At 42.5% G+C, this 13462-nt stretch overlaps 1 protein-coding gene across 1 annotated transcript in view; it reads left to right on the top strand.

Annotated features, from left to right (window-relative positions):
• The first annotated feature begins 1699 nt into the window (after positions 1 to 1699).
• The window catches only part of grk6 (G protein-coupled receptor kinase 6), a 45547-nt gene continuing 33784 nt past the window's right edge, over positions 1700 to 13462 (top strand). The window contains exons 1-2 of the mRNA XM_084373483.1: positions 1700 to 1972; positions 10831 to 10926. Coding sequence (XP_084229609.1) covers positions 1921 to 1972; positions 10831 to 10926 — 148 coding nt within the window. The 5' untranslated portion in view covers positions 1700 to 1920. The remainder of the gene's footprint in view (positions 1973 to 10830; positions 10927 to 13462) is intronic.

Genomic DNA, 13462 nt, shown 5'->3' with positions numbered 1-13462 from the left:
AGTTTCCAGGAGAGGCCATCACTGAGGGACAGATACTGATCAATAACTCTATTATCCCTCCGCCTGATATGAGCTGCTGTCGTCAATCTGCGCAGCAAAACAGTGAACGTCACTCTTAATGCACCTTTAATGCATCGTGGTGCTTTCATTGATCCGTGCAGGGAAATCCACTTTCTGCAGAATGAGAGATGAGCCACAAAGAGCTGCAGCCCTGAGTCAGTAATGTATTGATCTCTGGATTTGTAACAGTGCATTAATTCTGTATAAAACATCCAGACATATCAAGGACCAGAAGAGGAACTGGATTTCATTCAGATTGTACTGATTCAAATACTGTGATCTGCATTATGTCATTGTCATTGGACGTCTTGATTGGCTAGATAATTAGCACTTTATTAATCAGGTATAGAGTTGTAACCAAACAAACATGGAAGTCAGGGTCCATAGATTCAACCCTCCTGTGTTAACAGCCAACGTCAAAACTTTCTTGGGAATTATTTCTTTTCTGGACATAAATGGATCACATCAACAGGAATTGTAAATCATAATATAACTGTAACGTCTTACGAAAGGTGCTCCACAAGGTTTCGTTTTGGGACTCTTGCCTTTTGTAATACAAACAAATTCTGCAAGTACCATCTGTATGCAGACGATACAGTCATGTACTTCGGCCACATGCAAAAAAAAGTCCTGTTTTTAGGTCTCACTTTGATCTCAATGTAACTTTCTAGTAAATTAAAAGTGATATATGTTTTTTTTTAGGAAAAAAATATTTTCAACAAACAAACAACAAAAAATGACAGACCAATTAAGGAGATTGGCAGTAGCAAAAAGCCATTAGGTTGTGGCAATATTAAAGCTGTATCCAGCTATGTTAGTCGATATTTAACCACGCTAGTACATAACAGGCTACCATTAGTTCATTTTTCTTAAGCATTTTTAGCTTATACTGATGGAGCAGGGAAATCTAACAGTGGAGCTGAGCCTGACATGTCCCAAAATGGCAACTGCACAGGATAAAACCCTAGATTTTATATAAAAACTGTAGGAATGACAGCTCTCTTAACTAGGATAAATGAACCGGCCTAGCGTCCATCAATGACAAGGCCGAGCCAACAATTTTATGTTGCGATAGATGACAGTGGGGGTAGATAAAATACATTTTAAATAAAGCTTTACTAGCTTTTTCAGGTGTTTGAATCCACATCTCACAGTTTAAAACCTCACGTTATCTCACGTAACAGCTCTAGAAAAAGCTAAAAACTGGACCTTGAGTTTTGTTTAGTTTATTTTGTGAACTTTTTTCCCCAACAACGTCAAGAAAAAACTTTTACAATTAACAAAACTGTGTGATTTTTTTTGGATGCAAAGCCAAAATTTACCAAATTGTATTAGCATTTAGCAGCTAGCCATATGAGGCCATGGGATGCTAATAATCAATTAACAATGTTAAAGTACTGAAGATACGTCCACTCAGAGTATTGACAGAAACCACAGATCAATTATGTTTTAGCTTTTTAGCAAAAATCACCATGGAGCTAACTTAGCTAGCTTAAAAACGATGTAGCAGAGTGAGAGGTCTGTCTGTGATACCATGCTCTTTGTTTTCATAAACGGCTATTTCGAACCAGAGTGAGACGTCTGTGCTTCCTCCTGCTCTCTGACAGCAGCTTCAGGGCGGAGAGATGGAGGGAGGAGGAAGAGGAGGAGGAGGAGAAAGAGGAGAGGAGGAGGAGTGCGGGCTGTTACCGGACGGGACTGTTAGCAAGAAGCGGAGGGCTGCTTTTTTTCCTCCTTGGCCGGGCGGTGGGAGGTGGTGGTGGTCGGTGTGTAGAGAGGATAAACTGAGCTTGAAGCCACCGAGGGGAGGAACCCGGAGCTCCGTCTGCTGCCGCGGCTGTGACCTCAGACGGCGTCAACATGGAGCTGGAGAACATCGTAGCCAACACGGTGCTGCTCAAAGCACGGGAAGGTAAGGATGGAGACGGCGCGTTGACAGCTCCTCTCTCCCGGCTACCTTACCGGGTCCCGCGGATGAAGGGATGCCCCGGACGCGGCTGAGATAAACAGTTGCTGCACTTCCTCTTGGCCGGTGATCAAATCCCTTCACGATGCGGTTCAACGCAAAACAGGATATCACCAGAAAAAATACACGCCGTTCTCTCGAGTGGATAGAACGACACACCAAACTCCATTCTCAACTTTAGCGATTTAAAGTTGTCTGGTGTATCCGTGATCGCACATGTGTGCTGTGCCCGATTTGAAGACTTGGGCCAACTCTTTAGCAAAGAGTGGCCAATTCGGCGTTGAAAGTGCGTCAGCAAAACACTTTTTTTACGGCAAAATCTCTGCCTTCCTTGTTGACGGTGCTCACAGTCAGTAACAGAGTTGTAACATGCTAACCACCTTCACAGCGAGGCTTGGTGAGAGAGGACAGCGGGGATGCCAAGCTAGCCAGAGATAGTTTTATATTAATATTAATGAAACCTATGTGGTGCCGAATTGAAGAGTGGCTAGCAAACACTTGTTAAACGCAGTCAGTTTTGTACGGACACACTCGTAACGAAAGGGCGGGTAAAATTGCCAGATTCTTGACTTAAGTTTGGTGTGTGTGTGTCTGTTGATGTACATGGAACGCGCAGTGTGTGATGTCCGGAAGGAGTTGCAACTGAAATGTGACTGCAGCGACACATCGGGTTTCCCTTGCTGATGTTGCAGCATCGTCCACTGACGTTTGCGAAACAGGATGTTGAGACACAGCCGCTGAGCTGAGCTGAGCTGAGCTGTGCTGGGGTTTGTACTTTGTGCACAGACTTGCAATTTATTAAGTGTTTTAGCCTTCCTGTTAAAATGAATTTCATTTCTAATGCAGTTTCAAATCCTGCAACTTGTCTTCTGATATCTAAGATCTTGTTAAAAATGCAAACACACCAGGATAAATGTCACTTCCCTCAAGTCTGTCCCCATGGCTCCTGTGCATGACGGCGCTCATGAGCACTTGTCGTATCAATTGTAAACAGACATCTTATTGTGAGCAACGCAGACGTCATCAGAGCCCTCTGTTATTGTTATTCCTGACTGGAGACAAAGGTTGTGGTGACTCGTTGCCAACATAATCCTAAAGCCATCTGCAGAGGGACACGAGAAGATGAGTGTCATGATCCCTCACTGTGAGCTTATCTGCTCAATTCAGCTTATCTGTACGTGCTCGTACGAGGACCAGGACTCAAGCCTCGGTGCTGGCACCCATCTGCCCAGCTGAAGTGCCCTTGAACAAGGCACCGTATCTCCCAGCAGCAGCAGCAGCAGGCAGGCCGTGACCTCTGACCTCTCTGGAGACTAGACAAGATGTTCTTTTATCACTGGGGAACAAAGTGTTATATCATCGTGGTCAGTACCTCGGCCCGCTGGACGGACTGACTACACTTTTGCCATTGAGGTATCAGGAGACACTTTTGCGAATATGCAGAGAGGAGTCGTTTTTTAAGGAAGTTAAGCAAAATACCAGAGCAATGTGAAGAGATTCATGCAGCCAGATGATGCCAGACAGTTCCCTGCTCATCAGGTGTAAACACACCCACTAAAATTATTGTATTTTTGCATGTTTAAGCCAGTTAAAGGGGGACACATCGGATTAAACAGCTTTGAAAGAAGTAGCGCTAATTACTGTATGTTGTCAAGTTCATCCAGACTGAGGCTTGGTCCTGCTACAAACTGGAGGTGCAAGCTTTTAAATAAGTTTGCATTTAGGAGGCAGCGTTGGTCTAATGAAAGATAATATTGGACGATAATTGGTGAAGGGTCTCTGTGAAGCCTCTTTGATGGATTTCTTCCTCTGAAATTCTTAATTTTTGGTGCAAACAGTTGAAAAGTAGAAGTTTTTGGATCCACTTTCAGTCCGGTCGTTGAAGGATGAAGATGAGGTCTGTGAAAAGAAAAAATGACTGCAGAACTGGAACAAAAGCATTATAGATGGCGTTGCAGTTTTTGGGTGGAGTTTTCCTTTACAGCAGGCAACATTAGGCAACTTCCCATGTTGATGGCCGCAGGAAACAGTCTGAACCTCAGAAAATCATAGCGTGACAGCAGTATTACACGACGAAATGAAGGACAGAAAGGGGATGAGATGTGCAACAGGTGTCATTTTAGAAAGTCAAACTGAAACTATTGAAGTGGTTGAAGAACTCCTCAGAATGAAACAGTGTGAGCTGCAGCTGCAAATTATTATTGTATTATGGTTTGTGCCTGTCGGCTACATCGGGGCTGAAACTAATTTCCAATTTTTACCACCACCCCTCATTATCTCGTGCCCTCTTGCCCCTCAGAGCAGAGGTATCAGGGGTAGTGGTTGAAATCTGCCCTTACGAAATGGGACAACCCTCCAAGACCCTCATACATCAGCGCTGATGGCGCTTATGTAAACAATATGGCGTCTTCCGCTGTGGTGATTTCTCGTGTGTCACTGTGGCAACCCTGATATTATCAAAATGCCGTTTGCCTGTGAAAAGCGTGGGAGCTCGCAATCTGTTCGCAGCTTCACCCAATCGATCAGGTCATCAAATATGAAAGGACAACACTTCATTACCTGGCCAACAGACCTGTTTCACGGCAGCCATGTTGACATGAAGTAGAAGGTAAACACAGGTTTAATTAATGGCAATTAATGAAGGTTTCCATTTGACCTGAATGGAACAGAATCTTAATTAGTATCATTGGTAATGCCTGTGTTTACCCTGCTGCTTTATGTGCATCCTGTGCTCTACACTAGCAGTCTAGCTAGCTAGTTACCCACTGAGACATCAGCAGACTAGTAGCAGTTGTTTAATGGTTGTTATGAAGAAAAGGACCAAATGACACTCTACCCCGCTAGGTGTGAGTGCAAAACCTAAGGGTAGGGCTTAGTGGTAGGTGCAAGGGGTGATGGGACTGGGCCAGGGAGCACTGTCCTCGCTTTGATTGTTCGATTTGATTGCTGCTGCCCGAAAGTTCGACCTGTAGAAGCTACTCAGGGCTGAAAAACATCCGGATAAAGAGGAATGGATCTTTTTATTTGCTTGTTCTCCCAAAAAGATGTTCAAATGTTTATCACAGAGTTTCAGATGTCTATTAATGAGAGCTACAAGACATTTCTACTTCTTCTGTGAGACCATTAATTTGGGAAGCCTGATGATAACCACATTAATAATAATGTGTAGTTGATATCTGTATATCTGTAAAAAATATATATGTATATGTATAAAAATACCAGCTGTAAGTTCATATATGTGGCCACTGTGACCTACTTTAGATCATGTACATAAAGGATAATGTGGCTGACGTCATGACAGGCAGAACATAAAGTGCACAGCAGTTCAGCGATGACCTATAAATACCGACCAGTGAATCTATCCGAGTGAAGTTTTCTCTTGACGTATTTCTTTCTCTGGTTTGTTTGAATCACGAGGGGGAACACCAGCTACCTGCAGCCTGAGTCTGATCTTTTCCTCTCGACTCGTCCTGCTAAATGTGGAACGACTGACCAGTTTGTAGTTTCTTGTTTCTCTCGGGGGGTCACTTCTCTCCAGATTCAGAAAATAGTGTTCAAAGTTTTCTGAAAAGCTGAAAGATAACAGACGAGTGGTTCTTGTGTTTGTGTCAGACTTTAGTGAGCTGAAGTCGTGACATTAGATAATAATGTTTATACAACATCTGACTCAGTAACGTCAGTTACTGCTGAGTGAACTCAACTGAACTGAATGAAACTGATATGAATTAAAATCTTTAGCTAAGAGGAAGAAAGTGTTATTTCTTCTTTCTGCTGTTGTCCAAACACACAACTGTTCAACAACATGACCTTTATAAAATACAGGTCGAAATTAGAGAAGCTGTGATTTTATTATCTGATCTGAACTATTGATACACCATCAAATATGTTGGCACATAAATGTAGTTTTAAAACTGCATTTCTTCATCATTGGTGACAGTGAACGAAGAGTCTTTGGGTTTTAGACTGCTGGTTGGACTGAAGAAACAATTTGGGCTTTACACAGATTGTGATCAGCATTTTCACATTCATCTAAACGATGAATTTATTTATTGTAAAAAAATAATCTGCAGATTAATAATGAAAACTAGAATGGCACTCAGTAGAGCACATACCTCTTCCAGGGCCCAACAGCCCACTTTAATTCAATCAAGCCGAATCCAGTATTAAACTCCACAGCCCCGAATCACTCTACATTTTAAACCAACATGATTTAAGATCACCAGATCTGAAAGAGTCGACCACCAGGACAACAAAACAGTGCAGATGGACTCATATTTTCCATCGTGTCGACTCTGTTCTGGGCTGACACCCGTCCTCCATCCAAGTTTCATGGAAATCCATCCAGTAGTTTTTGTGTCATCCTGCTGACAAACCAACCAACACACAAACAGACACGGGTGGAAACACGAGCAGAGGTTATAATTGTTAGTTGCAGCTTGAATTCATGTTCACAACCGAGTTGTATTGGCCGCTGCTGGCGGTGGTCTTGCCTGAGGTCAGGACAAGATGATCTCCAAAGGCCCTTAATCTCATACCATTATTTTAATGATAAGAGATTATTTTAAGGACCGTTTGGGCCCCCCTGTGGCTCGGGGCCTGGGACAGCTGACCCGGTGTTCCCCTGCTGTCGGCAGCGCTGGTAATAGCAATCACTTAAAGATACAGAATGAATAGAGCACAGTTCAAGATAATTAACCCGCTAATTGATTGTCTATAGTGTCATATTGTCAATGCACAGTATTTTTAAACCTCACATGAAAGACTTCTTCAGTCACACAGTTGTCTGATGATGTGACCGCTCAGAAGTCGTGAACATGGGGGATTTTTCACCATCAAGTCCCACGTGACCTGAAGGCATCACAGTGAGCAACACAATCGTAATGTGTATTTCTTGTTTAAAATGACTGGATGTTTGAAATATACCACATTGGTTGCAAAAGGGTATTCAGTGGTGTTTTCCTCTGAATTCATTTTGGGTTTTCATTCCTTCTAGTGATGTCTAAACATGTCTGTTGTGGTGCTGCTTTCCTTCGAGTACAAGGCGCTGCCTGTTAGCTGGTTCATAGCTTTAGTCACTTTTTTACGATGGTGATGACTTTCCCTTAAATAGCACAGAGAAAAAACGCAGCTTAGTTGATTCACCTACTGAAGATTTTTCCCTCGAATACATTTACTCTGAACAGCAGCCACAGGAAGTGTAGATTTACTATTGACGTGTGTTTGTTGTTGTTGTTGTTTACTCCAGCTCTGCAGCTGAGAGTTGAATTTTCTGTCGTAGAGTCTTTATTAGACGTCATGACCAGGTGCTCGAAACACTACATGACAGAAAGGGGTGAGTGCAGCGGGGGGGGGAGGCATTTAGACTCTCGATCAGAGGCTCGTTAATAAGGAGGTGGCGTTTGACTTGACGTATATGAGGAAAGCAAGAAGATGAAGACATCAGTCAGCTGTGTTTCTGCTCCCTCCCTCACTCTGTCATAGTGGTTGAGGTTGTGGACACACACCTGCCATCAGTCTGACAAATAAGCTGATTATTTAAATCATCAGTCAGTCGACAGCAAAAATCCCAAACTCAGCTCCCTCCTCCCCATGGAGCCATCAGTCAGCCATCTTTACCCGGACTGGTGACAGAACAACGCGCCCTGCAAGAAGACGGAGGCCAGTTTGACGACAGGGAAGACAGTAGGACCGCTCACTAGCTAACAGCAGCTTCATGTAGCAGCAGTTAGCGATCACTTTAGCATCAAGGCTAGTGGTATAAACTCTGAGCTCGGTACTGACGCTGGCCTCCATCGTACTTGGAGGTGTTTATTGAGAGGCTGCTGGTTAACAATAGTTAGCTGCTACTTTAGCAACATGATAAGCTATCTGATGTATGATCCAGTTTCACCCAAATCAGTGAATGATAAAAAGTTGTGTTTTTGTATTCGCCCCAGAGTGCAGGATGAGTCATCAGAAGGTTTTATGGTTTTTCAGGGAGTTGCAAACTCCAAAATACTATTAAAAATACCCACAAACGCCTAAACATCGATTCTGACTTTGTGGGAACTTTAAAGCAACTGCAAGAAACTTTCCTTTTTTGTTGAACTCTAATATGACGATGATGAAACTAAGTAAACTTTGTTTTAGCACTGCACCACAAGACTACAGAGCAGCTTCTTCACTCCTCAGTCCATCCTGTGCACTCACATTAAGAAACTGTTTCAATTTTAAGACGTATCCAACCGGATGAATGTAAATCTGCCCGGTGACAGGCGTTAAGAAAGACTATAATAATCGTATTTATACAGCAACTAGACAGTCTTTATAATCAAAACTGACATGGAAATAACTTCTACCTTTAATCTATAATACTGTATAAAATGGTCATTAATCGTAACCCAACTTTCATCATGTTTGTCAGGCCTCAGGATTAACACCGCGTGCTTTACTGAATAAGAATGAATGTAAAATAGTCGTCTTTGTTTAAAGGAAAACTCCGCAGGGCATCGCTCAACGTCTCCACGTGTATAAATACTCAATAATTAAACCCTTGGAGACATTGAGAGGCACACTGGGAGGAAAAAATACATTTAAGGACATTTCGTCTGGCGTGACGTGGATTTATCTTCTCACGTTGGGCTGAACATCAGTGTGTCACTCAGTTCATCCTGTCACACACTTTTGGTTAAACAGCCTTTAAATTCGAAGCGACACCTTTGACCTTCAGTCACAAAGTGTCTTCTCTCTGCGCCGCGATGCACGTGGGAGGATTTCAGGCTAATTGTGTGCGTTCATCACTTTGTGGAGAATCAGCGTCCTGACAGACACGTCGCATTCTCCTGTCGTTCGTCTTAATTCACATTTCCACTAATGCACAGGACGGACATCAGGGATCTCGTTTTCTCTCTCATCAGTCAGCTTATCAGTAATTCTGCGGCTGATGCTATCGTCTGTTTCCCGGACTCCAACAAAACATGTTGTTTGTGCGATGACAATGATTCATGTTAACTCGGGCATGTCTGAGTAGCAGCTGCCTGGCACTATTTGAATAGCAAATCCCGAAGCGCGGTGTCGACTTTCTCCTCGTCAGAAGACGCGGCGAGGTCTTGTGTTCACAACATCTCTCTGTTATCAGTAAATACATCGACTCGCTCCTTCACTAGTCGTTTGATCCTGGGACGTTACTAAAAGCGGTCAGTTCTACAGATTTGTCACAGCACCGCCACGTTTAATGTTGAAGAATGAGCTGTGAAGGATGCCCAGCGAGGCGCTTACAGAGAGCGAGAGGAGAAGGAGCACCGACGTCATGTTTAGTGTGAACGTCTGAGCAGTCCAGACTTCTTCTTTCCCCCCAAATAACCCACCTAATGATTTATTTCTGTTTCACAGTCAGAAGAGTCTGCTTGCATGGACTTGACCGAGATTTAAACGTGATACAGTGCAGCATCGTGTCGGCTCTTGTTCTCGGGTGTTGCACTGTGGTGAATGCATCACTGTGGAGTGTATCAGCCGGAGCACGAACGCAGAGACGACAGGAACTTCCTCTGGTTTCTCTTTGTTCGGATTTGCTCGAGTGACGTTCGCTCTTTTGTTCTGCAGTTTCTCAAGAAAACAGGGCTGTACGGCTGCACTCGAACACACCGACATGTTCTGTCCTTGTGAGGACATTTTCATTGACTTACTGTAATTCCCTTGAGGCAAACCATAACTTTAAACTCATAAACTTTACTTTACAGCTAACAATTCACCTCAAAAGAGGCTTCACAGTGTGACTTTGTGAACAGGTTGTTGTTCTCATTAGTGGTGGATTGTCACACAGCACAGTGTTGGGTATTTCCAGTTCATGCTTCTTTATACCTGAGCCAAACCAACCCTCGACTGTTAGGGCTGATGCTGATATTAGATATTATATACACCTCGCTACATCAGCAGATACTCACACATTGTTTGCAGTGATCACTTAAATGTGGTTATCAAACACAAGACAAAGATTTGGAACGGAGGCAGGATATTTCACAGTTTCACTGTCTCATGAACGCATTTCTTATCTTGTCAGTTGTTCCCAACGAAGAGCGAGCGGCTGGCATCTTTCTTCAGAGCGCTTCGCCTTTTTTGCGCGCCCGCTCTGAGCACCGTGACTTGCCGGTGACGTGAGCGTCGCTCTTTTTATTTTGGCCTCGGCAATAATATTCAATGTATTTTTGTCTCCCATGGATTATGTCATGCACCCACACATCCTCCTCGCTGTGATGTCCCTGATGTCAGATAGTAAACCACAAAGGATCAGTGTTGATCATACAGCGGCAGCGGTTGTCAAGATATTGTTTAGAGACAAGAGGCAGCGCTTTATCCCAGCGCTCCCCGAACACACCACCAGTGATTTTCTGCCCCACAAAAATGCTTTGTGGACACGGGCCCTTAAGAATGAACTGATTAAATGCCATAACTCAAGAATTCATGTAATAACTATGACAAAATTTGGGACAAATGTCTAATAGTGAAGTTGACCTTTGACCTTTTGGATATGCATCATAATGTTCAGCAAAAACATTGAGCTTATATTAATATTGTGCTTCAGGTTATTGTTGTTGCACCATGTGACGAAGCTCACCATCAGTCCCCTGTACTCCTCTGTAAAAATAGTATCTCGATGAAGACGACCGGGATATTAATGTCACTTCTTACATGTTATTCATGTTGAAGACCAGCCTGTTGTTTATCATCTCTGCTGCTGTGTTCGTCTGTCGTGCTTTTTCTCTGGACACCAAACTCAAACATCTTCCTTGGACTTGAGTTTTAAACCCAAACTGTTTGTCTTCCAGGAGGCGGCGGGAACAGAAAAGGAAAAAGTAAGAAATGGAAGCAGCTGCTGCAGTTCCCCCACATAAGTCTGTGTGAAGAGCTGCGACAAACCACAGGTAAGAAAACGCCGCGTGTTACAGGAGAGGAAGTCGTATCTCACTGGTTGTGAAAGCGTATGTGGTGTTGAACGTGTCGAGGCCTTTGAAACGGAATCGAACTCATTCAATCCAGGACAGATGAGTTGTTGCTCTACTTCAACACCCCTTCAGCCAAACAAATCTTGTGTAGCGATCACCAGACACCCTTATCGTCAAGATCTATACTTTTGAGGTCTGGAGGAGAAGAAAGAAGTGAATCCCTCCGAAATCCTGTGACACTCCCTTTTTGGCAAATAGTATGTTGGCTGTTTTGTGGTCGGTGGAGATAAGTTCCTCGGCGGCAGGGGACCCCGGACCTTTTCCTTTCGAAAGTTCAAAACTGAAACTTAATGGCAAACACACATAACTGATATCAGGAGCCAAGTTCCCTTAACTAACCGACTCCCTGTGCAAAGTGTCTCTGCCACGCTCTGTCTATGAGAAATAATCAATGATTAGTTATCTTACATATCATATAAGGTCCCAGAACACTGTTCGAAGCTAGAGAGGTGGCAGGGTCCGCCACATATAAACAAAGTAAAACGGTATAAATGCTGTTGTCCTTTAAGGTCAGTTGAAAAACAAATAATCAGTTAATGAACATCTTTCTCTTCTGATTAAAATGTACAGAGTGCACCTTTGAACCCTTTTGTATACAATTAGTGGACTTACCCTTTAAATTACACTTAAAAAATCATGTCGTCCAAACGTTTGTTTTTAATGTAACAAATGGTCATTAGCAGTTTCGCTATATGTGCAATATTTTATCAAACAAGCTTAAACCTTATAGATTAAATAATGCTACATGTCGTGAGTGTTTTCTTACACACCGACAGATAGACAGTGTGTGTGTGTGTGCAGATACTGTTTGAGTTCACAAATGAAAACTTTACTGCGTGAAATTACATTTTTAGGGTGAACTTTCCCTTTAAGTAGCAGCCGCTGAGTCTTTTTCTCTTTGGAGGGAAAAGTCCCAACAACCATGCTGGGATATTAATGTGCTGTATAATTTACTACCCAGGTCGGCTCTATGTATAGCTCTTTTTTATGGAGCGAATCATCCGTAATTTTCGTGATTTGAACGGAGGATGTTTGTACGGCGGGCCCTGAGGGTCAAAACACTTGAGAAAACAAAACAAGCACACAACACACTGTGTCCTCCAGCACTTCGGTCACATAGCTTGGCTATTTCTGGAGGAACAGATACTGAAACATGATCTAATCAATGTATTATGTTTCACTTGGTTTACATGATCAGTGTTGATTTTTCATTTCCTCCGTGTAGCTTCACAAAAATAGACACCCAGTCATCGTTACGCTGCATATCCACGGACCTCACTTATATAACCAGGAGAAAATTAATGTTACAGTCTGTGCTTTAGGTTTTAGCTGCACATAAGTTCTTCAGTTAAATGTTGTTCGTTAAGAGGTAGTTCACGTGAAGCTCCTTTAAAACCACATACTGTTGCTTTTTTGTGTCTGTTTATGTACGGATCAAGAAAACGAGACACTTCCTGTTAGTAAGTGAGCTGTACAGGTGTTAAAAGGTGTGTTTTTCACTTTGGACAGTCTTAATGATGATCTAACCGGCTCCGTTGTTCACTTTTTGCGACGTGCTGGTCTGATTGATTACCAGAAGGGAAGCGCACTGATGTTGAGGCGGGAGGTTCGACTCCATCATGTAGCTTTTGCTTGTCACTCCGACGAGACTGACTTCTTCCGGATATGTTTTGCTCAGCGGGTCAGCCGTCTTCTACGTCGTCAGTCGTGTTGTAGTTCAGAGGTTTTACTTTTTGACCTTACCAGCTGAAATACTTCGTCAGGATGAACCTGTTGGTCTCAGCTTACATGTAAAAGCATAACTGATTTTCAACCAGGAGGGGAAAGTACAAACAATAATCTCCAGCTCTCTGGATCTGAAAATGTTTACATGTTTACATGTGAACTTCAATAATGATATAAAACACAACTCAGCAGGAATCCCAAACCATTAATTATACATAATTTATTTACATTTTAAAATACATTCATCAATTAATTTTATGATATTTTTCCGTATTTTTAGAGCCGGTATTCTTGATTTCAGGTGCAGGATTTACAATTTTATAGTGCTTCTTTTGTCATTGACTGATCGAGGTGCAGAATAATAATAATAATAATAATGATGATAATAATGACGATAGTAAAACAATAATAAGAAATAAAACAAAATAAAACAATTCAATTAAATCAGGGAATTCAAGAGGATTCAAACAAGAAGAATAAAACATGGAGATAAAACAACGTTATATATATTTTGTAATCTTTTCCACTGCTTCCTGTTCAAGACTCGAGCGCCGTTCCAACTTCTCTCTTTTCTTCTTCTATTTTTCCTTTTCACTTTTTCTTTCCCGTTTCTCCCAAAGGACTCTCAGCTGCTCTGTCATGTGCATCCAGCAAAAAACTCAAATTTAGCTGTCACGCTTGACGCTCTGTTCAAAGACAAGCAGATAAAAATCTGTCCTGACTTGACTCC

This window comes from Pagrus pagrus, assembly GCF_965226575.1.
Source record: "Pagrus pagrus genome assembly, chromosome: 14".
Taxonomy (NCBI): Eukaryota; Metazoa; Chordata; class Actinopteri; order Spariformes; family Sparidae; genus Pagrus; species Pagrus pagrus.
The sequence above is the reverse complement of the archived record's forward strand: the minus strand, read 5'-3'. Positions and strand labels throughout refer to the sequence as shown.